This window comes from Nyctereutes procyonoides, unplaced genomic scaffold (genome assembly GCF_905146905.1).
Source record: "Nyctereutes procyonoides isolate TBG_1078 unplaced genomic scaffold, NYPRO_anot_genome, whole genome shotgun sequence".
In the NCBI taxonomy this organism is placed as follows: domain Eukaryota; kingdom Metazoa; phylum Chordata; class Mammalia; order Carnivora; family Canidae; genus Nyctereutes; species Nyctereutes procyonoides.
In genome coordinates, this window is record NW_026575155.1 from 17,008,469 (window position 1) to 17,034,824 (window position 26,356).

General features: G+C 60.9%; 2 protein-coding genes across 2 annotated transcripts; one reads left to right on the plus strand and one right to left on the minus strand.

Moving 5' to 3' along the window:
- Positions 1-6,508: 6,508 nt before the first annotated feature.
- Positions 6,509-25,638, minus strand: PTTG1IP (PTTG1 interacting protein). Its single transcript, XM_055313614.1, has 6 exons — positions 25,444-25,638; positions 18,405-18,457; positions 15,179-15,287; positions 10,841-11,015; positions 10,177-10,223; positions 6,509-8,212 (listed from the first exon to the last, which is right to left on the minus strand). Exons 1-6 carry the CDS (start codon positions 25,556-25,558, stop codon positions 8,166-8,168), a joined length of 546 nt encoding a protein of 181 aa, XP_055169589.1. The 5' UTR covers positions 25,559-25,638; the 3' UTR covers positions 6,509-8,165.
- Positions 25,557-26,264, plus strand: LOC129502071 (translation initiation factor IF-2-like). Its single transcript, XM_055313482.1, has one exon. It carries the CDS (start codon positions 25,557-25,559, stop codon positions 26,262-26,264), a length of 708 nt encoding a protein of 235 aa, XP_055169457.1.
- Positions 26,265-26,356: the final 92 nt, after the last annotated feature.

Sequence of the window (26,356 nt, forward strand, 5' to 3'; positions counted from 1 at the left end):
TACTTGCCTGGACGCCTGGAATTCCCCAGCCAGGTTCTTTGTCTCTGTTCCCAGCCAGGCCTGGAAGTCCTGCAGACGCTCCACCTGCTTGCAGTGCCCAACACAAGCACCAGGCCACGCGCCCCAGCCCGAGCAGGTTCCATGGTGGTGACTGGGGGGTGAGGGTCACAGGCAGAGCCGTTACCTCCCACCAGGCTCCTGTGGGCAGATGGTGGCAGGCCCCGCGATGGAGGGGTGCTCATGCCCAGGCCTGTCCCCACACCAGGCAGCACACACACCCCCCTCCCCTCTGCTAGGGATCTTGGGGCACATCTGAAGGGTGGATGCACATCTCCAGAAGAAGCGAGTCCAAGGGGGGCATCTCCGGGACTCCTCACTGAGCCCTGCTGAGAGACTGGGGAGCCACCTGGAAAAACACACAACTGGATTCGTATTTCACACCTACGCCAGTGAAAATTTCAGAGAGATAAAAAAACTTAGATGAAAAATCAAAATTGAAAAGGCACTAGGGGCGCCTGGGTGGCTCCAACACTTAAGATTCCGACTCTCAATTGCAGCCCAGACCTTGATCTCAGAGTTGCGACCTCAAGCCCCTCACTGGGCTCCACACTGGGCATGGAGACCACTTTTTTTTAAGGGCCCTGGAAAAAACAGGCAATGTATGTTCATAATTTCGGAATGAAGAAAGGCCAAATAGAACCACCCAAAGAGCCATAAGGGAAGACTGGTGTTTGATAAATAAAAATACAGAATTTCTTCATGATAAAAGCATTTGTGAAATGAATGGATAGAGGGGTGCAGGTGGGTTGATGGATGCACGGGTGGGTGAATAGGTAACTGAGTGAGTGGGTGGATGAGTAGACGGAGGGATGAGTGCATGGATGGGCAGACTGGATAGTGGATCGACAGGTGGGTGGATGAGTAGATGAATGAATGGATGGGAGGTAGTAGGGGTACACGGGTACATGGCAGTGGGTGGGTGGATGAGTAGGTGGGTGAGTAGATGGGTATGTGGGTGGTTGAGTGGGTGCATGGATGGAGGGATGGATGAGTGGGTGAACTGGATGGGTGAGTGGTCGGACAGATGGATGATGGATAGACAGATGAATGGATGGGTGGGGGTGGGTAGGTGGAGGATGACAAGTGGACCGCTGGATGGCTGGGAGACGATGGAGGACGGGATAGAGAGAGCCTCCCGGTCCCACTTCTCTAGTCAAACCCTGAGGCCGGGATCCCTGGGTGGCCCAGCGGTTTGGCGCCTGCCTTTGGCCCAGGGCGCGATCCTGGAGACCCGGGATCGAATCCCACGTCGGGCTCCCAGTGCATGGAGCCTGCTTCTCCCTCTGCCTGTGTCTCTGCCTCTGTCTCTCTCTCTGTGTGTGACTATCATAAATAAATTTTAAAAAAATAAAAAAATAATAAAGAGTTTAAAAAAAAAAAAAACCCTGAGGCCCTAGGTGGCCAAAAGAACAGGACAGTAGCTCTGAGTCAGGGGACAGACTGCAGCACAGGACGGGTCTTCAGGTAGGTGGCCAGGGAAAGCACGCACACCGGAATGCAGGGCGGGAATGGGGGCGGGAGCTGAGGGAGCACAGCAGGGCTGAGGCGAGCGGGCTTTGGCCTGTTACAGGCACCAAGGGGGCCCGTGCGCCGACGGCGGGTGGGGGAGATCCCAAGAGCTCCAGCCTTGTTCTAAGTGTGGTGGGCGCCGTGGGAGGTTGGGGTGGGTCCCCCACCAGGTCCGCGGAGCAGAGAGCAGAGGTGTCCCTCAGGCCAGGGTGGCTCGGGGGCTGCAGGGAGAGCAGAGGCGTGGATGGGGGCCGGGGACGCCGCCGCACTCCGCACGCTGCAGGGCCGGCTGTGGCGACGGGCCGCGGACACGGGGCCGGGCACCGTGCGGCGGCGCAGGGAGGCAGAGCTGGGGTCCCAGCCCCGGAAGGCCGCCGGCTCTGATCGCCAGCTCCCGGGGCACCGCGCCCTCGGGACACAGGAGGACCCTCTGAAACAGCCTGTCCTAATTTTGGTGCCTGGCCCCCTGAACTCGGGGCCTCCCCATCCCAGCCCTGTGGCTGGCTCCTCAGCGGCCGGCCCAGGCTTCCCAGCTGCGTCCGGGAGGCCGGGCCGGGGGCACCCCGGGAACCTTCCTGGGGGACGGGCCGGGTCTCCTGAGCAAGTCACCCAAGCTCACACTCCCCACACTCCCCCGTGTCTGGGTTCCCGAGGAGCCGTGATCGGGGGTAAAGGGCCCACCCCGAGGGCAAGCCCCCCCCAGCCTGGGCCCTGCACACCACCCCGCCCGTCAGCCCCCTATGCTGAGCAGGTTAGCTCTTCTTTATGCCGGGTTAACGACTCTTTTTTTTTTTTTTTTTTTAAGATTTTATTTATTTACTCACGAGAGACCCACAGAGAGAGGCAGAGACACCGGCAGAGGGAGAAGCAGGGTCCCTGCGGGAATCTGGATGCAGGACTCGGTCCCAGGACCCCGGGGTCACGCCCCGAGCCGAAGGCAGACGCTCCACCGCTGGGCACAAGGTTTAACTATTCTTTACACCGACTTAACCACACCTCATGCCTCGGTAACGACTCCTTATGCCGAGTCACCCGCTCCTCCGGCCAGGTGCCCTGGGCCCCCTGCCCCCGGGCTGCAACCCCACGGGCAGCCCCCCTTCCCCCCCCCCGCCGCCCTCTAAGACCGTCTGAGTCACTAGCCGTGGCCCTCAGGCTTCTGTACAGCAGCTGGAAACAGGAGAAGCGGCAGTGCAGTTATTGGGGCTCCGGGGTCGGCAATCAGGAGGCCCATGGAACGCCCCAGGCTCTGCCCTCAGTGAGATCCTCATGACCTCATTTCGCCAAATGTGGATCATTTATAACAAGAGTAACAACGACTTATAAAATTGAGAATGCAGGTTCCATGGGGGGGGGGGCCTGGAGACCCAGGGAGGACTCTGAAACTAGGGGCGGAGCACCCACGGTGCAGGCGGGCGGGGCGGGGGCGCGGTGGGGGGCAGGCCCCCAGGGCGCGGCAGGGACGGGCTCACGAGGGGACCCCGATCCTGATCCCGGGCGGGCAGGTAAACAATTTCCTCTTGGAAAAATTCAATGAAAAAAAAAAAAAGGAAAAATTCAATGAACATGCCTCCAGCCTGGCCAGCACCTCAACCTCACCCCACGTGACTGCAAACCCCTCTGCGAGGCCCACTCCCCGAGAAAATTCATTTTATTTCGTGGACTCATTGCCAGTGCCCGTGAGCTTAGGGAACTAAAATGTGTGAAATGACTGAAGAATGCAGTACTCTGGGGCGCCCGAGGGGGCTCCGTCGGTGACGCATCTGCCTTGGGTTCAGGTCATGATCTTGGGATCCTGGGATCGAGTCCCACGTCGGGCTCCTGCCTCTCCCTCTCCCCCCCCACTCAAATCTTTAAAAAAGAAGTGATTTGTCTGTAGTGAGGAACTGCTGTTGGCATTCAGGGTTAAAACGAGACACCTGCTCCGAGGCTGGGTGAGACATTCCTTAGCACTGGGGAGAAGAAAACCCACCAAATCCAGTAGGTGTGGCCGAGCTGGCACCCCTGGCGCGCTTCCGTGGGGTCGGCATCTCCTCCTTGAGGCGGGAGCCCCACGAGAGCTCCTCAGCAGCTTTCTGGGGGAAGTGGGATGGACTCGGCCCCCCTGCACGCAGCCCCCGACCCTGGCCGGGCCAGAGGTGGCCCCTGGGGAGGGAGGAGCGTGCTCCCAGGCCCGGGCGGTGACTGGCTCCTGCCAGTGGCATCGGTAGGGGTGACACTGTCACGGCCCCGCGGGGCGGGCTGCAGGATGGAGGCTCCGAGAGCCCAGGGGACGCACAGCCACCAGACCCTGGGGAGGAAGGCGCTGCCAGCTGGGAAACGTCTCCGGGCTTTGAGCCCCAGACACGCGGCAATCCACCCAATGGAGCAGCTGGGGGCGACCAGAAGTCCACGCAGCTCGGGCCACTTCTACCCTCGGGGAGACCCTGTGGACTCAAAGGCCATCTGGGGGACGGCGTCCCCAGCGGAAGGCATGGGACTGGGGGTGAGGGGCAGCAGCCAACCCGTGCCCTCACCGTCCTGGGGGTCTGTGCTCCTGCCCCGTTGGGTTTGGCCAGACACCATGTACCAGGGTAACCCGTAAGGTCTCCACCCCACAAGCATGTGGCTGCCACCAGCCCCCTGGCTCCTCGAAGTGGACACGTGGCCAAGGTCGGCTGTCCAGCGACAGCAGTGACCATGAGACCTGCTGGTTGTCCAGGTGGAGCACCCGGGGCCGCCACCGAGTCAGCCAAGGACGGACAGGGGATGTGGTCCCAGGGTCTGTGACCCACAACCACACAGGACCGAGAGCAGAAAGGGGGATGCGGGGGTGGGAGGGGGCAGGGAACCTCGGACCACCTGTAGCAGCAGGACCGGGGCTTGTCCCGCCTCTGGAATCGTGACAGCCACCCCCCTACGGGAACCCCAACACGTGGCCTCCCTGGCCTCGTGCCTGCGCCTCCTGCCTCTGTGTCCCCAGGCGGGCTCACCCTGCAGCCGCGTCGGGCTCTGTGCCCGGCCCCAGCGCACCACGCACCAGCACGCAGGGCCCGCCGCCTCCGCCGAGGGGCCCAAGAGCCGTGCACTCAGTAACCTGCTTCCACGAGGCCCTGGCGACCCCCCGCGGGGCCGCTTACCTGCACGCGGTTGGCACAGCGTCCCCGGTGGCTGCGCACAGGGAGTCCTCTGTCTGGAGGGTGATCCCGCGGATCCTACTGTTCAATAACCATCACAGACACTCTGATCCGCGATTCTACTTCTAGAAACGGACTCAGCTCACACCAAGCAGCACGGACAGACGTGAGTGGAAGCAGCCGCGCCTCCCAGCAGGACGGTGGGACGAGGGCCCCGAGGCCCCGGGGAGGGGGAAGGCAGTGGTGGTGGCCACGTGCACAGATCCGGGTGCCGGGGGAGCAGACCAGGAGCCACACGGACGGGCTCTGGAAGGACACCAAGAACGAGCTGGTGCGACGCGGCCACTGACGACCCAGCTGGTCCCGTGCCTGCTAAACCCCAACGAGGGGATCTTTTGTCAAGAGCAGACGTCGTAACGGAAGGACTTCATTCACCAACCCCGTCCTTTCAAAGCACCAGTCCTGCCGTCATCAGACTGAACTTCAAGCAGTCCAAGGCAAGTTCCCTTGAGTTTCCCACGATCGGATCCCCAAGGACGCCCCACGACTGCCCCTGGACCTCTCACTCCCCTGCTCTCGACTTCCCAGAGGAAGAGCCCAGAGCCCGTCCCCGGCCTGTAACCTGGAAGTGCCCGAGTGCACCGGCCTGGGTCACACGGGGCAGGCTCACGCTTCCCATGGGGACCATGGCACCATGGCAACGACAGGCGGATTATCTGCCCAACGTGGATGGACTTCAGACTTTGCAGCACAGAGGGAGTCCCGGAGATCCCACGACTGTGGTGACGGTGACATGGGCTCAGCTGGAGCTCAGAGGACAGGCGCTGCCCAGCAGCCCGGGGGTGGGGGTCTGCCGAAGGTTACAGCCCAGGACACGAAGCTAAAGGCTTCATGAACGGCTTTCTCTGTTTTTTGGTATCTGATTCCAGGTAATCAGAAGGACAGCAGGGCTGGGAGATGGGGTGCAGAAAACCAGCCCGAGTCCCCGGCTGGGCAGCAACTGCTGGGGCTGGGGGAGGGCCGGACAACGTGAGGACACGGCATAGTTGCCCCCTCGGCCCCGGTACTGAAGCCGGGATTGCTCACATCTGGACGTGTCAGAAAGGCCACGCACAGGTGCCTGGCTGGCTCCAGCGGTTGAACATCCGACTCTTGGCTTCAGCAAGCCTCACGGCGGGCTCCGTGCTGGGCAAGTCTGCTTTGGATTCTCTCTCTCTGCCCCCGCCCATGCCCCATGCATGCACACTCTCTCTAGAATAAATAAATCTTTTTCTTTTTCCTTTTTTTAAGATCTTATTTATTCACGATTTTTTGAATTTATTTTTATTTATTACGAGAGACAGTGGCTGAGACACGGGCTGAGGGAGAAGAAGGCTCCATGCAGGGAGCCCGATGTGGGACTCGATCCTGGGACCCCAGGATCATGGCCTGAGCCAAAGGCAGATGCTCAACCACTGAGCCACCAAGGGATCCCTAATCTTTTTTTATTTTATTTATTTATTTTAAATTTATTTTATTTTATTTATTTATGATAGGCACAGTGAGAGAGAGAGAGAGAGAGGGAGAGAGAGAGAGAGAGAGAGGCAGAGACACAGGGAGAGGGAGAAGCAGGCTCCATGCACCGGGAGCCTGACGTGGGATTCGATCTGGGGTCTCCAGGATCGCGCCCTGGGCCAAAGGCAGGCGCCAAACCGCGGCGCCACCCAGGGATCCCTCTTAATCTTTTTTAAAAAAAGTCTCTGTAGAAAGTCTATGTGCCGCTCCCCAGCTAACACCACCACCACCACCACCACCACCACAGAGAAAGGAGATGTGAGCACACAAAGTGTATTCAACAAAGTGTGTATTAAACCATTTTCTGAAAACTGGTTAAAATTAAGGCACTCTGAGCTTCACGGTTTCCTTGAGGTTATAATATATCAGCTGCTCTTAGGGCTATATCAGAAAAAAGCGTGGGGACCGAGACAGCCCTCCAGGTCCCTGGCGTGGGCTCAGTACCCCAGAAGGGATCAGATACACAGTGTGGAGGTCGGGAGCTCAGCAACCTACACTCAAGGCAGGAGTGATCTTACACGGTGGGACTGTATGGATGCAAAGGCCGCTAAAGCCTGTTACAAAGTTCCTCAGGAATAAACGGTAGAAAGACAACCGCGCGGCTGGCGTCCGAGAGCAGGAAGGCTGCACAGTACTTTAAACTGCTATCAAATGCCCGAGAAGTCAGAAAGATAACGGGAGTCTGTGGAGGTCGGGCTCTAGCCCGCGGGACCGCAGGGCAGCACGCCCGGCGCGGTGCAGGCGGAGTTCCGATCACCTGGGCCTGCGCGGGGACTTCACTGGACGCTTCGGGCAGCGGGCGAAAGCAGCACACGTCGTGTTCTCGTGTGCCTGTCGACCCACGTACCCAAAGCTAAACGTCTTCCTAATCCATGCAGGGCAGCAGCCGGGTCTATCCTCAGGTCTGAGGAAGGCTGTTCACGGTCACGTCCCGGTCTGCGGCCGTGCCCGACACCAAGCGCTTGGTCCTAGATCTTGATGGGAGAAACGGAACCGCCACAGACGGCACCACAGGCTGTGCCTGGAGGCCCCGGCCACCCCCGGGAGCTGCCTCTGCTGGAGCTCTCACAACACCCCTACGGGGCACAGTCCCAGGACCATCATCAGTGTGTCTGCGCAGCCCGTGGGAGTCCCTCCCGCCACCCTGGACACCCTGGCTCCCCCGTGGACGGAGCCCTGCAGAGGGGCCCGCAGCATGTGGTCCCACCCCCTTAGGGGACAACCCATGGTCCCTAGGTGACCAGAGCGCAGGCAGCCTGACGTGCACCTCTGCACACAGCACCAGACACCTGCCACCAGCAGGGCAGAGGGTGAGCACGGCCCGCGGCCACCCCATGGCACCACCAGCTGCCGCCCCGGAGAGGCGGCCTTAAAGCGTCACGTGGTACCCAGTCTGCACCGCGAAACAAGCTTGAGGTTCTGGTACAGATACAAATTAAAATCTACAAACTATCCAATATGTGGTCTGAATTTTGACAGAGTGTTTTGGTGAAGTATTTTAGGTGGAGGAGTAAAACCTAAGACTTATTTAAGACGAAACAGAACATAGGCCCGAGGCCTCAGTGCTGCTCCAAGTGGCTGGGGTCGGGGAGCGCACCCCGAGTCAGCACGCAGAGGAGCCGAGGGACAGGTGCGCCCCAGACTGAGCAGCAGGCCGCCGGGACGGAAGGCAGGGCAGGCGACCCCGTCCGCAGGGGGCTGGCCCACCGGGAGGAGTGCGTTCTGAACGTGTGCCTTTCCTCCTGAGACTAACAACAGAACCCACACCAACCCCCGCCCCCCGACAGGCTCCGTGTCTCGAGTGACTAAGTGCAGAGAGAAAGAAGGGCAGAAGCTCGCAGGTGTGTGGGCAGCCGCGCTGTGCCCCAGCGGGGACAGGAGGGTCGGCCGGGGCTCCGCTGACCCGCAACACGTCCCGCACCGGCGTGCTCAGTTGTTCTCAAACCTGGCATATGGGTTTTCTTCTTTAAACAAACCTGCAACGAGAGAGTCCTGGTCATAAGTGCGCTCAGACGACAACAAAGATGATGCACGAACACGGGACAGCTAAGTTCCCCGTGAAGAGAAACGGCTGTCCTGAGCAGGTTCGAGCACCACGCGTCACCGTTTTCAAAGTCACGTCACGTCACGAAGCCTTATACTGTTGACTCGGAACGAGGTGACCGTCGATCTCACCGTCCAGGGTTCAGATGCAACTAACACGATGGACGTGGTCGTGAAATCCTCGCTGCTAAACACCCAAAGACAAGTCGTCTCTGCAGAAACACACACTCCCTCCCCTCTCTAGAAACCTGGACCACACCCCAAGCCCTCCTGCAGCCACTGCAACAGATCTACTTGCCGCAGCGTCTGGGGGAGCGGGGTGCTGCTCCGCCTGAGGGGAGGAAGCCCGCGGTGATGCTGGTAAAGGGCACGCAGATGCCAAATGCCAGACACGCAGTCATGTTGGAAAAAGACAAAGCAGAACAGCTCCTAGTCCTAGCTCTAGTCCAAGGGGGAGAAAGTTCTGTGCTTCGGAAATCAAACGCCTGCTGAAACCCGGAGAAGGCTCCACGCGCACTGGCATCCCGTGTGTTAGCCGGCGTGTGCCCCTCCCCTGCCCGCACGGGCCCTGCGAGTCCTTCCACCTGCTGCGCCTTTCCAAAGCCCAGTCCGCTCTCGGGTCTCTATGTAAACAGGCACCAGTTCGCTTTCTCAGCGCAGTTAGGGCCCAACCGAACCATCATCAGAACGGGAGGAAGACGTGGCCTTGGTGCAGTTAGGGACAGCAGCCCTGCCCCGGGAGCCGCGGCCTGACCCCCAGGCCCCGCACACGCCGGCGAGGGGGACGACTGTCAGGCTACTTGTGCTTGGCAGTAAATGGACTTTGGTGAGTGCGCGCGTGCACACGGCTCGTCTTGTATTTACGTTAATGTTGCTCAGGTGCCCACACACTCCTGCCACCCTTTTCAATCTTGTGGAAAACCAGGGCGCCCCCACTGAGGGGCGCGGATCCTTGGGGGGCACCACACCAAGACGGCCGGGTGGGGAATTTCACCCACATGGAGTGTGTCACCACCTGCCCTGGGAATACCACGTGACACCAGGCTGAGCGCCGAGGGCAGCAAGAGGGACAGGCCAGGCTGGCCAGGGGAGCAGCAGCACCGGAGGGGGGGGGGCAGCACACAAGAGGCAGCTCTCTAGGCTGCCGGACATCGCTCCTTGGCACGAGGACCTGACCGAGGCGGCCTGCGTGGGTGCGGGCAGCAGCTAGCCAGCAGCCCTGCCAGGGAACTGAGCCTTCGGGACTCACGGTTTTACTGGTCAGGGTCGTAAACACCACTGAACGTGGTGTCCCCTCTTCAGAGAACTGCTAAGTGACCACCTTGTTGGAAAGGACTTTGCAATTTTCCTCATCACGTAGCCTTCAGCCCAGACGCCCGGTCCAACCAGCAAGCAGCACGCGCTCCTCAGGTCGGAGGTCAGGGAAGCACCGGGCCCTGGGCTGGAGGCACCGCGGCGGTCCTCGGTGAAGGCCCAGTGAGGCCACTTCTCCCAACCCCCACCCCCAGCTCAACACAGCAGACTGAATACTCTGTCATGTCACGCACCCCCCACCTCCCCCAACAAAACACAACACAGCACGTGGACAGGATGGGGAGCTGTGTGAAGTCCTTCAAAAGGGGCGCAGCCCACACACCCCAGCAGGGACAGGCTGGGGCCGAGGTCCACCCCGTGAGCACGCGGTACTCAGGAGGCCTGGCTGACAGAAAAATACACCAAGGCTTCATCTTTCACAACACTCGCAGCTCAGTTCATTCCAGTCCCCGCGGAGGGGAGCCGGAGGAGAGCCAGAGCGCGGGAGGGAGCGCGGGAGGGCAGCAGGGCCCAGGGCCTGCGCTCACATCGCGTGGGGCGGCATCAGCCCAACCACACGGAGCGGACACCCCCCGATGCTTACCGTATTTCTTTCTGATTTCGTCATGTCTTGACTTCATCTCTGCTCTCCTAAAAAGCAAAGAGATCTCGTTTAGCATCTGAATGTGACGTGATGTTGAGAGACGCACCCTTGGCTTCCTTCAGCAGAGAGGCTGGGGACAGGCGCGGCCACTCGGCCGGCAGGGGACGGCCAGCTCTTCTGCAGCCGCTGCGGCGTCCTCCTACCTATTCAAATGTCCAGTATTGTGATTTCTTAAAATATTTTTCATATGAAGAAAACATACCGATCAACGAGAATCTCACACCAGGTTCTGAGGAAGGTCAGGAACGTGCACGTTAGGTTTTATTTGGGGGCAATGGCTCTGCAGGGACCTCTCTGAACCACAGCCCACCTCCCTCAGGCGGGCCCAGTGACCCTCCGCTGCACCTGCCACCAAGGCCTGGCCTGTGGCAACAGACGTGCTCCCCAAAGTGCTCCGTAAGCAGGAGGGGACAGTGTCTCGGCGTGCTGGCCAAGGAGGCCTGCCCCAGGCAGCAACGAACCCCTGCGTGCTGCTCACTCCTGCCCCCAAGCTCGGCACAGGACGGTCCGTCCTAAGCTGGAGACAGCTCGTGCCCCGGTCACTGTCCCGGGCTCGGTGGCCAGATGCCCGGGGACCCCCCCACCCCCAGGAACGGGACCTCACCGCTCCTCCTGCCGGATCCTGCGCTCCTCGCGCTCCCGCGCCGCCTTCTCCTCACTTTTATCGGGCTTCCGGCTCTTCTTCCTCCGGCAGCAGCAGCAGCAGCAGCACACGGCCACGGCCAGGAGCACGGCTCCCCCCACCACCGACAGGGTGATGATCAGCGCCTCAAAGTTCACTGCAAGTGCACCGGGCGTCGGGGAGTCAGGACAGGGAGCGGAGACCCCAAAGCAGCACCCCCTGGGGGCAGAGAGCAGCCCCAGAACCACAGAACCAGCCCCCCCGGTCTGCTCTCAGCACGTGTGTGTGTCTGTGTGTGTGTGAGAGACAGAGACAGTGAGACAGAGAGACACTTGGAACTTGGAATTTTTCAATCAACCACCAGGGTCCCAGCGCCAGGGCAGCTGTCCTCACCTCCTGCCGCTGAGAAGAGGCTGCAGGCCTGAGGACAGGAAGGAGAATCCCCCGCGGGGCACGTACACTGACGGAACACATCCTTAGACTCTCTGTGGGACCCCCGGAAACAGAGGCACGGCCTGGTGCGGCGCTTCCGATCCTCAAGCCAGGCCCACAGCCCTACACCGCTGGCCCCCACACACGGTCTGGGCCTCGCGTGTCCGCTAACACGTGCAGTCTGTTCCCACAAATACAGGGCGGTACAAAGTGCACCGCCTCGTCCTGAGGACTCTCTTACTAACGCTTCCCTTTCTCGGGCCCGCTTGGCCGCAGGAGCACGGCACCCAGCACACGCGGGCACACAAACACGGGCTGTTCCAATGCCCTGTCGCCAGTGGGCCCTCCATCCACGGCAATTTCCGGGGAATCAAAAGTCACATGCAGATTTTTGAGTGTGTGGGGAGTCAGCACCCCTGACCCTATGCTGTCCCAGGGTCACCTGCATTTCCTGCCCCCCCCCCCCAGGACCACTGCTGACCCCAGCAGGCAGACAGCGACTACGCAGCTGCAATGCAGCTGGCCAGGCTGCGAAAGATTTTAAGATTTTCTGTCAAAACCCAACTCCTAGGACAAATCAAGTAGTTGAAACAAGTTTTACGATTCTCTCCAACTTCCCTGAAGGATTTATAAGCCCAACTGTGGATATTTTCCTATTTAACATGAACCAGAGCCAACCAAACAGCTCTGATGCTGCGTTTGCCAACGTGTCTGTTCATCCCGTTAAGACAACCACCGCGGAGGCTTCGACAGCGAGATCTGCCCCGGGCGGCGGGATCGGAGTCTGCTCCGTCTCCCGGGTCTCCGCGTTGTGGCTGGGGTGGGCCTCCCAGCTGGGGACACGGACACCACTGCTGAGGGGGACACTCCACAAGGGCCGGCCACGAGCCTCACACACTCAAGTGTATTCGCCTACTCCGCCAATCAGATACGGCTACGTCTGGTGAAACGACTTCCTAGCTGTCATCATGTGCTCTTTCCTCCTTCCACCTATTCTGGAAGAGCCCACACAGCAAGCGGTAATGGCCGTAACACAATCAGGGAAGACCTTCCTTCACGAGCAGATACAGCACGTTTTGACTACAGAACTTTATTTTTTTTTTTTAAAGATTTTATTTACTCATGAGAGAGAGAGAGGCAGAGACCCAGGCAGAGGGAGAAGCAGGCTCCATGCAGGGAGCCCGATGTGGGACTTGATCCCAGGACCCCGGGGTCACGCCCTGAGCCAAAGGCAGCCGCTGAACCACTGAGCCCCCCAGGCGACCCTGACTACAGAACTTTAAAACAATCACTTCCTTTCTTTCCCCTTTCCCTTCCCCTTTCTTTTCCCTTCCCTTTCCTTCCCCTTTCTTTCCTTCCTTCCTTTCCTTTCCTTTTCTTTCTCTCTCTTTTTCTCCTTCCTTCCTTCCTTCCTTCCTTCCTTCCTTCCTTCCTTCCTTCCTTCCTTCTTAGATTTTATTTACTCATGAGAGACACAGAGACACAGGTAGAAGGAGAAGCAGGCTCCCCGCAAAGAGCCCAATACGGAACTCAATCCCGGATCCCAGGATCACACCCTAAGCCAAAGGCAGATGCCTGACCGCTGACACCCAGGCGTCCCTATTTTGAGAGAGAGAGGTAGAGACACAGGCAGAGGGAGAAGCAGGCTCCATGCAGGGAGCCCAACGTGGGACTCGATCCCGGGTCTCCAGGATCAGGCCCTGGGCCAAAGGCGGCGCTAAACCACTGAGCCACTAGGCTGCCCTATTTTTTTTTTTTTAATATTTTATTTATGGGGCGCTGAGGTGGCTCAGTGGTCAAGCATCTGCCTTTGGTTCAGGTCATGGTCTCAGGGTCCAGGGATCCAGACCCACATTGGGTTCCCCACAGGGAGCCTGCTTCTGCTTCTGTGTCTCTCATGAATAATTAAATAAATCTTAAAAAACAAGAAAAAGACTTTACTTATTTATTTTACAAAGAAAGCATGCACACAAGAAGGGAGATCAGCAGAGAAAGGGAGAAGCAGGCTCCCTGCAGGGAGCCCAATGTGGGACTTGAACCCAGGACCCCGGGGGTTACGACCTGAACCGAAGGCAGACACTCAACCAACTGAGCCACCCGGGCACCCAATAGTCAACTTTAAAAACCAATCACATCAGCAAGACAGCTGGCTTGGAAATAGGCTCCCCCCCCCCCCGCCCGCCCACAAAACAGCTCTCTGACTAGCTGCTAAAACAAGCTATAAAATACAGAAATCCCGATCACAACGGGAAGTCGCTGCGGGCTGCCCTCCCCGCGAGCCTCCCATGAAAGAACTATGTCAGGGTGACCTGAGTGGGGCAGGGACACCTGCCTATGCATGATAGGGCGACCTCCTGAAGACCTCAAGTTTCTCCAAATGAGCATGATTGCAGGTCATTACAGTGAAAACCCCAGAACAGTTTTGCCCAAAACTGGGTAAGAAGATTCTGAAGTTCTGTGAGATCAAAGAGCGCCCTGCACGCATGAGGTCTGGGATTAGAGTCACGTGCCACCCTGATGTCTGGGGGGCTCCCACGGAGAAGGTCCCCGGCCCGACACGTCCGCCCAGCCCTCCGGGTGCACACCCGCAGCCCCGCTGCTCAGGACACCACCCGTGCCTTCTCCAGGAAGCAGGGGCAGCATGCCTCCCACCGCCCCACTGCCCCCGGCCCCCAGGCTGTGGGTCTCACTGGCCCACGTCAGGTGTTCAGCCAGCCTCCTGGCCCAAAGGCAGGGACTTCATTTCACAGGAGAATTATCAAAAATGCCCCCACTTGAAGGGTGTTTAGCATCATCAGCCAGAGAAATGCCAATTCAAACCACAATGAGATTCCACTTCACACACTCGATGAACTAAAATGAAGACGACTGATCGTCCCAAGTGTTGGCAGGGACGTGGGGCAAGGGGAGCACCACCACCCCCTGGCCCGCTGGGAGGTGCGTAACTGGCACAGCCGCTCTGTGCAGGGACTCAGGGCCCGTGCTCCTCAGTGCACGACCACGGGAGGGAGTGTGGGCAGCGGTGCACACGAGCACAGCTGCGGCAGCACCAGCACGCCCGGGCATCCACCAGCAGCACAACACATGAACAGCTGCAGGGCACTGAGCAGGGCACTAAGTGGCTGCGACAAGGGCCACGGGAGTCTCAGCCACACGACCAAAGGACTCGGAGAGACCAGCGCGTGACTCCCCCACAGGGAAGGGCCGCAGGCAGCACACTCACTACGGGGAGCAGAGGTCAGTCCAGGGACTGCCCACAGGGTCCTCCATGGTCAGGCTGCGAGTCTGAGGGGAGATGACCTGCCTGCCCGTGGAAGGCTTCACTCAACTCCCTGAACTGTGTACATACACGTGTGTGTCTCTGCTAAACACTACCGTCCACACAGAGAGGAAGAATTAACGTGTACGCTTAGCAGAAGCTGAAGCTCAGGATGCCCCGGGCTCCCCGGTCAGGGCGCTCTCTGGGGGGTCTCACAAGGGTTAACCCCCCAGAGAGCCTGCCCGTGACACCAACCACACGCAGAGGGGGGACACATGACGAGAGGCGGGCCCAACCACGCTGAGCGGCAGTCCCAGCGCACAGATGCCGCCACACACCATGTGCCGACCCGCCCGGCAAACAGTCCCCGAACAAACCCCCCCGCCCCGTGCCCTCCGCCGCCGTCGTGGGCCATGGAAACCCAGGGCAGGGCTGAGGTGGACGGGCTTGCACACGGGCCTCCGGCCCCCCGGGGACCTCCAGCTGCCCCCCCAGAAAGCACACACTCTCACTGGCTTCCTGACTTCCTGCAGCGAACATGCGTTCTGACAGCTTGTGTCCACTGAGCACAAGCAGATTCTCCAGGACAGCATTGCTTTTGCAAGAACTCCATGAAAACGAAGACTCACCCCAGCAAACGCCCCAGCGGGCGGAGCTCAGCTTACAGAGGGAGCTGGGTGGCAGGATCCTGCTCACCGGGTAGTCCAAGCACGCCTTATTTGTGTGGCACCAAAGACACTGAAAGAGATAAAAGTTTGACAAACATGAGAAATGCAACGTATGCCCCGAAGAATCAAACTGTCCAGGACACGCACCCCCAACACACCTCTGCTCCCCCAGGTGACTGGCAGGCCTCGGCCCCTAGCCCCCATCAGCTCTACCTGGCCTGGCCCACCAGGGCCGAGGTTCCTCCAACCCTCCTGCACCAGGCACCCTGCCCAGCCTCTTGGCCTTCATGCAGGTCCCGAGAGCTGCCAGGTGGCTCCCTGCCTGGAGTCTCTGCACAGCTATTCCTCCTGCCCGGAACATTCTTGTCTCAGCTCCCCGACGAGGCCCACCCTGAGCCGCCTCCCCACCCACACCCTGCCTCCCTGGTCCCCTCCCCTCAGAAGCACCCAGACTCGCTCAGCTGGGGTGCCCCCTCCCATTCGTCTGCAGGAGGGCAGGCACTTGTGTGCTTCACGGAAGGATCCTTGGCAGGGGGCCGGAGATGGGCCCACGGGGGGAGCGCAGGAAGTACCGGTCAGCGGACTTCTGCAACCTTGGAAAACACTGTGGCCTCTCCAACCGCGCGGGCTCTGCCGTCGTACACACCCTGCACTGGGGTGCGCCTGGGTGGGTGAAGCGTCCGCTCTAGGTTCAGGTCAAGATCCCGGGGCCTTGGGACCTGCCAGCATCCAGTGCTCTGCTCTAGGGAGTCTGTGTCCCCTCCCTCTGCCCCTCCCTCCTGCTTGTGTTCCCACACTCTCTCCCTCAAGGGCATAAATAAAATCTTTAAGGAAAAACAAAGCACATCTAAGGCTCAGAAGCAGCCGCCCAGAAGCTCAGAGCTGGAGTGCACCTCACAGATGCTGTCTGGGGTCCCTAAAAACAGGAGGGGCAATGCAGGCGCAGAGACAGCACCACCCCAGTGCTTGGCCGATGCCGGGTGGCCCAGGCCGGAGCCACACTCCACAACCCGAGGCGAGCTGTATCTAGACCTCACGGGCCAGCCGGTCGGGCCTTTGCTCAGCACTTTGAATCCTGAATGTCGCCATCCTGCAGGCTCGCCCAGGGCGCCCGTATGCAAGACGCTCCGAGCACGCAGGGAACATGGTAACCCTCTTGGTCCTGGCTGTCTGAGAGCATCCTGCGCAGCAGCGGCTTGGTCCTGGCTGAACCATTTTCGGTAAATCCTCCATTTTCAAGTAATGCAAGTCTCAAATGTCTGTTTCCCATTTTTATAACCATTTTACCAAAAGCCACAGGAGCTCCCTGGGAGGCCAAGTTCTCTGCTGTGGTGGCATCACAGGGTTCTATTTGCTCTTTAGATTAACGAAGTGACACACACGTGGTGAGTGACTTAGGTGGCACCTAAGGGGGACCAGCGCGCCCTCCGCCTCCCTTCTGGCCCCTTGGCCCCGGACTGTCCTTCCAGAAACTGGCGTGCGCCCAAGGATCCATGTGGGCGGGTCTGCGACAGCCCTGGCTTGGGGGGGGGTGCTGTGTCCTGGACTCCACAGGTCAGGTGGAAGGCCCATCTGCTGGGAGCCCCCTGTGATGGGGGCCGTCCCTCGGTCCTGCGCCGCACAATCTCCTCCAACAGAGGGAAGGGTTGGACTGGACGCAGCAAAAGCGCCCCCGCAGGGAAGCGGGTGAGGCAAACACTGGGCGGCTCTCCAGCCAGGCCAGGATGACTCCCCGTAGCCACACCCTGCCCCCTGGCAGCCGAGCCAAGAAAACACCCCTGAGGGGCCGAGGCCACTGAACAAGCCTAGCGTCATCAACAGTGAGGGCTGAGGCTGCAGTAACTACCTCCCTGGGTTTATAACCAGCCAAGGTGGGGGTCCCCTGAGTCCCACGACCCCACAGGCCTCAAACTATGACACCGCCCCGCAGCCAGCAAATTCTTTTGAAAATGTGACCATCTTAGAGCAGAAATTGTCTGATGAGGTCTCTCCTGACCCGTCCCAGAGTGAAACTCACCGCTGGGGAAGGGAAACAGGGCAATGCGCTAAGATACCCTCGTAAAACCCGACTGGAGGGAGGGGAGACAGCTTTGCCCCTGGCCCCCAGGCGAAGGCCGCCCATCTCTCCCAGCCCCCCCTCCCCACATGGCCCTCAGGGCTCTAACGCTGAGCACACAGTGCTGCGCTGAAAGGAGCCAGAGAACCGAAGGCCTGGGGCTCTTGAGTCCCACTGCTCAGGAAGCTGGTGCCGCCCAGGAGGGCAGAAGGATCCTAACAAAGTGGTACGGTTGCCCCAAGACCCTAGTGGGCTCTACACGGTGGGTGTCTTTCGCCAGCGTTCCTACTTGCCCTGATGGTCAGCTGCACACGTGCCTGCGTGTCAGAACCCAGCTGGCCCCCCTGGAGGTGATCACACCACGCGCACCAGGCCTGCTCCAGAACAGGGACAACCCATGAGCGTCCTGGGTCCAAGTGTCCCCTGTAACTCTGGGGAGCTAGTCTAGACCAGGTCCTGTGTGATCCGATGGCTGCGTGTGTCTCCTCGCCCTCACCCTTCCCTGTTCCCAGGCGGAGAGCCAAAGGGGAAGCATCTACCCCAAGCCTGGAGAACTCGGGACACGCAGTCTGAAGACTTTGGTTCAAGGTTCATGGACAGCCCTCACTCCTCTTGGCAGCAGATGAGGCCTCTCCACACTCAGGACACCCCCTGTCACGTCCCCGGGGCCCATCGGCAAAACAAAGTACAGCCCCTGTCCCCACCAGGGCTCTGCATTCCAATGACACCACCATGAAAAGCCCTGGTCAAGAGCTAACAGTTGCACACCAGATACTCAATGAGCCCCCAGCCCAGCGCTCCTCCTGTCCCCCTCGCCCTCCACAACCCCTCACCTGACCCCAAGCCCACCAGCCTCGGTGAGGCCTGATGCTTCCCACGCAGCTCACACACGCTCCCAGCCAGGGGGCCTAGCGCATGTTTCATAACCCTCGATACCCGTTTCAGGAGGTAAAGAAAGCATGTCAGTGATGCACAGGCGGGACGTGCAGTTTTCCTGAGATGGTTTAATACGCCCAAGAAACACTAAAATGATGTTCCGTACGCATCACACAAGACACCTCCACGGACCCCCAGGCGCAGAGCCCTTCACACACGAGACCCCGGGGCTGAGGAAGGGGGTGTGCTACTTACAGAGACGTTTCGCAGGCACTCCTCACAGGTTCTGTTTGTGTTCTGAGAGCAAGCTGCGGGGAAGAACACACACACCGGTGAGAGTCAGGCAATGTGCACGTGCACTCGGGGGCAGGGGGCCCGGGCGCCACTCCCAGCCTCGGAGACCCACAGCCAGCACCCAGAGTTCAAGGGACATCAGCAAGAGCTACTGAGCCTTGCTGCCAGCAGGGCCCCAGGGAGGACAGACAGGACAGACCTTTACACCTGCAAAGGTGTAAAGGTCCGTGCATGAAAACAGGCCCTGGCACACGGAGGGAGGGCCTTCAGCGAAGAGGAGACGAGCACCCGGCCGTGTCCCACGGACCCCAGCCGGCCTAGGCCCACTGGCTTGTCAGCACACATAGCAGTGCCAGGCCCAAGAGACAAAGGTCAGGCCTCAGCCCCACCGGCCCCCCCACCCTGACGTGACGTGAGTGCGGGGAAGGCTCCCTGAATCAGCTGACGCCAACAACCCCACAGGGCACCCCGCGGCTCTGGCCCCTCCTCACAGCACAAGGAGCTCAAACTCCGCACAGCTAAGAGCTCTGGAACTCAAGCTAGTCAGAAGTAAAGAACTAGAGTATGACTACAGCATTCCCATCCCCTATCAAGCTGCTAGTACCACACCCCACTGCTAAAACACACACACTGAAAAGAGCTCTGTGTGCAAGCTCGTGAGTCACCAGGAATTGCAACCTCACGTCATCACGAGATGCCGCTGTACTCCCACCAGGATGACTAAAGTTAAAAAGGCTGACACCACCAAGTGCTGGTGAAGAGGGAGCAGTGGGGAACTCCCACAAAGCGTTGGTGGGAGAGCAGGACAGTTCCAACGGCGAAAAGATCTGGCGTTTGCTCATAAAACCAACCCCTGCTCCCCCGTGAGTCAGCAACCCCACTCGACTATGTTACTCAAGAAAAGCAGAACGTACGCCTCCAGGGAGGCTTATGTAGAAATGTTTACAGCATTTTTTTTTTAAGATTTTATGTATTTGAGAGCGCGAGAGAGAGCACACAAGTGAGCAGCGTGGGGGGAGGCAGAGGGAGAAGCAGGCCTCTTGCAGAACGGGGGAGCTCGATCCCAGCACCCCGGGACCACGACCTAAGCTGAAGGGAGACGCTTCACCCACGGAGCCGAGGTGCCACCAGCGACTTTATAACAACAGCAAACAACTGGAAAGAACCCAGATGCCCAGGCACAGGAGGATGGGCAGACCAGTGGAGCTGCACAGCGGAACAGTACTCAGCCAGCAGACGTACCCCGTACACACGAAACATGGATTATCTTAGAAACGTCACACAGGCCCACAGATATCTGACACGAAAGGCCATCCTGTCGGCTCCCTGGACAGGCCGCTCTGGAGCAGGGCATCCTCTACATCGGGAAAAGGCCAGGCACCTGAACCTTCCAGAGACAGGTGCATCCAGGAGCCTGATGGGGGCCAGGGCGCACAGGTGTGACTCACCACCAGCACACTTAAGACTCCTGCACTTCATCGCACTCAAACCTTCCTGCACAAGAGAAAGGAGGACGAACGTTAACCTCCGGCCCACGACACGTGCCAGGAGGTCCCAGGCAGCGGACCTCACAGAGCTCAGCGGGGGGGAAAGGGGAAGATCCCTAGCGCCACGGAGGGACCGCAAAACTCCATGCAGTGTGAAAATCCCGAGTGCGCGTGCCTACTGCTCAGTTCGGCCTCCTCCCCCGTGTGAGGGCAGGGGCACCCACCGCGGCCGCCGAGCAGGACCAGCACAGTGACCCACAGCACATCTGCCTCTCCGCGCACCCTATACAGCCCTGCCTGACTCAGGGTGAGCCGGGCCCGCTGGCCCCAGCTTGCTCCCCAGCACCCCAACAGCACTCCTCCCAGAGCCTCTGGCAGGTGCCGCTCCCTCAAGGACTCCTCCTGCAGCAACAGCCCTACCTTAGCTCCAGGAGGGTAAACAAAGTGGATGACCCGCCATCACCTTGATTTCTGCCGGTACCTCACCAGCCCAGGTCCTGGCATCCACCAAAGGGCCCAGAGGACGACACCCGGAGCACAGGGACCTTAGTGTGCAGACACCGTCCCCGCGGAGAGGAGCCAGGGCTCAGGGAGGAACACCTGATCGCAGAACTGGGACAGAGGAAGGACAGGACCGGCCTGGGACAGACTGCTGTGCCATGGTGGCACAGATGTAGGGGGTCAATGACTGAAGGATCCAGAAGCCAGCTTGAAGGGGCAGGGGTCCTCCTTGCCAAACAGGGACAATGACAAATCAAGGTGGCTGACAACAATGGCCGCTAACGTCTCGAACGGTCCAGGATGTCCCATGGACAGGGAAGGCCGACTGGCCAAGGCGAAGCAGCGGGTTGAAAACCTGCCATTTGCAGTCATCTTGGTAAATCTGGACGCTGAGGCCACAGTGTGTACCCGTGAGGTGACAGGCCCTTGCGGCCTCCAAGCGCCCCGCGGTTGAATTACTTATGAAGACAAGATGATACCTTAGAAGTGACCGAGGTATCGCCTCGATAAGGACAGGACGAGGGAACGAAATGACAGCAAGTGGCCTCTGGGGGTGCAGGGTGAAGGACCCAGCCACAGGGGATTGAATCCTGGCCAAACGGGAGTCCAAGTAGAGGCCAGCAGACAGGACCAACGGAGGGCCTTCTACAATGCCGTCCTCTGAGACCGAGGAGGCGAGGGGAGCTTGGGAGACCTCCTGGCCAGATGCCCCTCGTGTCCAGGAGGGGGAAGGGACAGGACGGCCCTGGGGCAACTGGTGGACCGTGTCTGTAAGCCCCGGGCCCTATCACGGAGTTCAGGGATCATGGCGATGCCGGCTGTCCCGGTTGTCCCCACCGAGCATGCCCCTGGCGCCCCCAGGCCTCGGGAGGGCCGCCCGGCTGCTGCGGGGGAAGGGCCGGCCAGCTCCCCGCGGGGCTGGTTAAAAGGGCAGCGAGCACACGGGGCGCCGCAAAGCAAACCCGGAAACGCTGAGAACACAAAGGCGTTTGGAAGTTAACTAAACTGTTTATTCCTTCAACTTTTCTGCAGCTTTGACGTTTTTCTGAACAAAGAGTTAGGCAGGAAGCCGCTGTGAAAATCTGCAGGACTGCTGACACACCCACTCTTAAGTCCTTCTGGAAAGATTCTACAAGAAAAGTCCTACTTCTCATCAGTCTTGACTGAGCAGCCACAGGGGGCAGGGGAGGCTAGAGGAACTCTGTCATGGGGACTTTTCATGTTTGACAGTTGGCTTTGTGTGAACTCAGCTCCCGGACACACGATCCGACCCCACCCCATGGCCTCTGGACCAGCGAGCAGGGGTCGGTGGCGACCACCCTGCTCCTCCCCGCCCTGGCCGGGCAGAGGGCTCTGTGTCCAGCGCTCCAGGACGCGGGCGCCGGGGAGAGGCCGCCCACTATCCCCCTCGGATCACCTGACCGTCCTGCACGGCTGGCCAGGCAAACACGTTCACCGCGTGCTAGGGCTTCAGAGGCCCACCTCTCTGGTCACGGGACGTGGAAAACCAGGCGCCGACAGCCAGCGAGAAGCAGGCGCTGCCCTTGTTTCCTAAGTTGAGCGCTAAGACCCAACGCCCCGGCTCCGCGAGACCTGGGCCTGAAGATCCTCCACCCAGAGTCCACTCCCCAACGATCAGAAAACGTCACACATCATTCACTTTGCAAATTAAACAAAAAGACCAAAGCAAGAAAACAAAAGTTCACTGTGTTGAGATACACTGGCCCAAGGCCCCACATCGCACTGGAGCTGCAGGGGAGCCTGTTAAGTACAGAGGACACACACCCTCGTCGTGAAGAAATGGTTCATAAAAATAAAAAAAACGAGTGAGGACATTCCCACACGTGCGTCACACCACAGGCCAGGGGCCGGGGCCGGCAGACCAAGCCCCTCCTTGGACACTGCATCTGCTCCACTGGGTGACAGACGCACAGGAAGCACCCACATCACAAGCTCCCACGAGAAATAAGGGTAAAAAGTTCACGCAGACAAAAAGCCCCACGTGTCTTCCTAGCTCAGTAGGAACAAGAGAGCTTGAGGGTGGCACGGCTCTTCCCCAACCGAGGATGGCTTACATCCCAAGAAACCCACTGTAAGTGGAAGATGTTCTAACAAAAATACACCTGGCCGATCTTCGACGTGCTGAGCACACGCAGGGGGCGGCGGGCGGGCGAAGCCCTCAGGCAGGGCCTACCCCGTGAGAGTCGAGCAGCTCATGTGATGACCGAATGCCCGCCGTGACCAACGGGACGGCCGTGACCAATGGGACAACCGTGACCGCACAGCGCTGGCCTGGCAAAGACCCACATCTGAAGTGCCAAGCACTGCTCCTACTGTGTGCACATCACTTCTGTGCCACCACGACATTAGAACGTCCCAGGTCGGACCCGTGTAGGCGGGGGCTGTCTGTGCATACAAATAACGGGTACCGTGTATGGGTTGGCTGTAACACCCTTACAACCGGGTTAGAAAGCCCTGGTCTCGGGATCCCTGGGTGGCGCAGCGGTTTGGCGCCTGCCTTTGGCCCAGGGCGCGATCCTGGAGACCCGGGATCGAATCCCACATCGGGCTCCCTGTGTGGAGCCTGCTTCTCCCTCTGCCTATGTCTCTGCCCCTCTCTCTATCATAAATAAATAAAAAATAAATAAAATAAATTAAAAAAAAAAAAGAAAGCCCTGGTCTCACCAGCAGACGGGCAGGACAGGAATGGCAAGTCCCCTCCAAATCCAGCACCCGTCCTAAGGAGCAGTGAGGGTGGGCTCCCCACCCCGCCCACCTGCAGAGGCCACAACGGAGCTCTTCTGCATCCCCCGGGCCACTGGTGCTCGGGGTCATCTCCCCTCCACTATGACAGACACTTGCAGGTGTTTCAGGAGCTCAGCGTTCGCCCCGGTAGACAGAGTCGGGAAGACTGTCCTCACCATGCGAGCAGGCATCACCCAATCCACAGGGGCCCCAAGAGAACAAAAAAGGCAGAGAAGCAGGGCAGCCCTGGTGGCGCAGCGGTTTAGCGCCGCCTGCAGCCTGGGGTGTGATCCTGGGGACCCGGGATCGAGTCCCACGTCAGGCTCCCTGCATGGAGCCTGCTTCTTCCTCCGCCTGTGTCTCTGCCTCTCTCTTCATAAATAAATAAATAAATCTTAAAAAAAAAAAAAAAAAAAAGGCAGAGGAGCAGAGAACTGACTCTGCTGAGGCCGGGCCACTGTCTTCTCCTGCCTTGGGCACTGGTGCACCTGGTTCCCACAGCTCCACCTGCAGACGCAGGTCGTGGGGCTTCCCAGCCCCCACCATCACGCCCGCCAGCCCTTCGTGATCCGTCTCTACAGCCACAGACACCCTGCCGGTGGTTTCTCTTAAGAACGCTAATGCCCTGGCAAGGCTGTGAACGGCAGTCCTGCTCCTCCAGCACAAGCAGCAAATGCCTTGGAAGGGGGGCCTCGGGGCTCTCACAGTCCCCCCGACCCTGAGGAAGGGCAACAGGGGACCGGCTGGCAAGCACCCACCCAGCACACCACTCCCCCATGAGGAGGTGCTGCTGACAGGGGAAACAAGAGCACCCCGCCACCCACCGAGGACCTGGGGTGTATCCCAACCAGACAGGTGATCCCTAGGAGCCGAGGCTGGTGATGGGCAGCTGCCCCCTGAGCTGACGGCGAGCGAACACCGTGCGGCTGAAGGCGCTGTGGCATACGGAACCGCAGCTCTGGTCTAAGCCCCTATGGAAAACACGAAGTCACCAGGGCCACCCCCGGTCACCTGACGGAGGGGGGGCAGTATAACAGGCAGAGCGGTCACACAGGTCGCTGCCGGCGCCCCCTGACACGCGCACTGCAGTCACGCACACGCCCGCTGGCCGTGGAGAAAGACTTCCCGCAGCTTATCCACCTACTCGGGTACACGATCCCCCTCCACGTTCACGCTTATGGCTCAGTCTAGACCAAAAGTTCCCTACGCACTGCCATCCCGCTGCACATAAAAACGTCCAGGTAGCTGCCTGGACAAGGTCGCGTGTACGTGTGAAGTGGACTGGCACGACAGTCCCCTGAGCAAACACTCTGTAAGTCACAGAAGAAAGGTGCTCTGCTGTGCTCAACGGAGCGACAAGGCCTAGGCTGCCGGGAGGGAAGGAAAACCCTGGCCCCGAGGGGGTCCTGCTCATAAAGCCCCGGGCGGAGGTCAGGGGGCCTGCCTGTGGCGATCTCGCCGGGCTCCAGACACGCCGGCCGGCACGACAGTCCTGCAACAGGCCAACGGCGACACTGCCCAGCTTCTCGGACTCCCCCGGGGCCCAGAGGCCGAGGACCCGGGTCCCCCTCCACTGGCCCTCGGGAGGCGGCGCTCCAGCAGCGCTCCAGCAGCACTCCGTCTCTGGAACTTTCTGAAACGTCAGCCTGGGCCCAGGTGACCCGCCTCGCGTGTGGGCACTCTCTTGGCCAGGCCGGCAGGGACTCTGCCTGCTGACCTCCGGGCCCAGGACCGCGCAGCACCGGGCGGGCTGAGAACAGGTGGGAGGACCCGGGGCGCACAGGCCTGGGGCGCGCTCAGGGCAGCCGCGGAATCCACCACGGCCCCAGCTTTCCTGCCTCCCCCGAGGCTTGCCCCGACCGAGGTCCGCTCCTGCAGTGCACAGGCGCCTGCTACCCGCCGGCTCTGGGGCTCCAGCAGGCAGCGGGCTCCGCTTCCAGCTCGGAACCGAGCACCGCGGGCTCCCCGGAGAGGCTCAGCCGGGACGACCCCGCAGGCCCGCACACCGCCGCCCGCTCCGCCGAGACGAGGGCCCGGCTGCCCCTTCCCAAGGGGCCCGGGGCGTGGGCGGGGGCGTGGGCCGGGCGGAGGCCCCGGGGCGCGGGGGCGGCCCCGCCACCTCCCCGGCTCCGACCGGGACCCAGAGCCCCCGCTCCGGACCCCGCGACCCCTTCACCGCCCCGCCCGCGACCCCGCCCGCGACCCCTTCACCGCCCCGCCCCCCGCCCCTCCCCCCGCGCCGTCTCTAACCGCCCCGGGGCCCTCACCCGCGCCGGGCGGCTCCGGAGTCGCGGCCGCCGACAGCAGCAGCAGGAACAAGGCGACGGCGCCGCGGGGCAGCTCCCAGCGCGGCCCGAGCCCGCGGGCGCCGCCGAACGCCATGGCGGCCGAGCCCTCGGGGCGGACGTCGGCCGGACGCGGTCCCCTCCGCCGAGCTCCGCGGCCTCCCCGCCCCCGGAAGAGCCGCGCGCCGGAAGTGGGCGGGGCGAGCGGCAGGCCGACTGCGCAGCCGCGGGTCCCGGTTCGCCCCGCCCCCCCCGCCCCCGGCCGCTGGCCCCACCCCCCCGCCTCCCGGCGCGACGAGGGCGCGGCTCAGTGCGCGTGCGCGGGGGGCAGGGGGCGGGCTGCGGGCGGCGCTCACGGCGGCTCGGTGCGCCTGCGCGGCGGCGGGGGCGCGTCCTGCCTGGGGCGCGGGGCGCGGGGCGCTGGGCGCGGGGACCCCGAGCGTAGGGCGCTGAGCGGGTCGGGCGGGGTGCCCCGGGGCCGGGTGGCGGTGCCGCCGCCGGAGAACGGCTCGCAGTGCAGCGGCCACCGGAGTCGGAGAGGCCGGGCGGGGGGGGCTCGCCCCGAGGGCTCGCAGGGGCGCCCCGGGGTCCGCGGCTCCGAGCGCGCCGGGAGGCTGCTGGGGGAACCCAAGCCCGTGCCAGTCGCCCCCAGGCTTTCTCACTTCTCACCGGGCTCGTTTTATTTGCGGTCCGCGGTGCCATCAGAGTCTGCCGCCACCCGGAGCACATCCCTCTGGGCAGGTTCAGGCGTCACTCCCAGAAAGGCCACGCGGAAAAGGGGCAGAGCTGCTCCCGGCGGGTAGCCCCGGTCTGATCGCTGTCCTGGGAGAGCTCATCTGCAGCTCAGCTGAGGCCTGGGAACGCTGGAGGGCCTGGACCTTGGACAGCCTCGGAG

Coding starts and splice junctions, on each gene's coding strand:
- LOC129502071 (XM_055313482.1), top strand. CDS start 25,557: ATGGCGGCCGAGCCCTCGGGGCGGACGTCGGCCGGACGCGGTCCCCTC.
- PTTG1IP (XM_055313614.1), bottom strand. CDS start 25,558: ATGGCGTTCGGCGGCGCCCGCGGGCTCGGGCCGCGCTGGGAGCTGCCC. Junction 15,288..18,404: donor AGTGCCTGCGAAACGTCTCT/GTAAGTAGCACA, acceptor TATCTCTTTCAG/TGTCTTTGGTGCCACACAAA. Junction 8,213..10,176: donor CGAAATCAGAAAGAAATACG/GTAAGCATCGGG, acceptor CTCTCGTTGCAG/GTTTGTTTAAAGAAGAAAAC.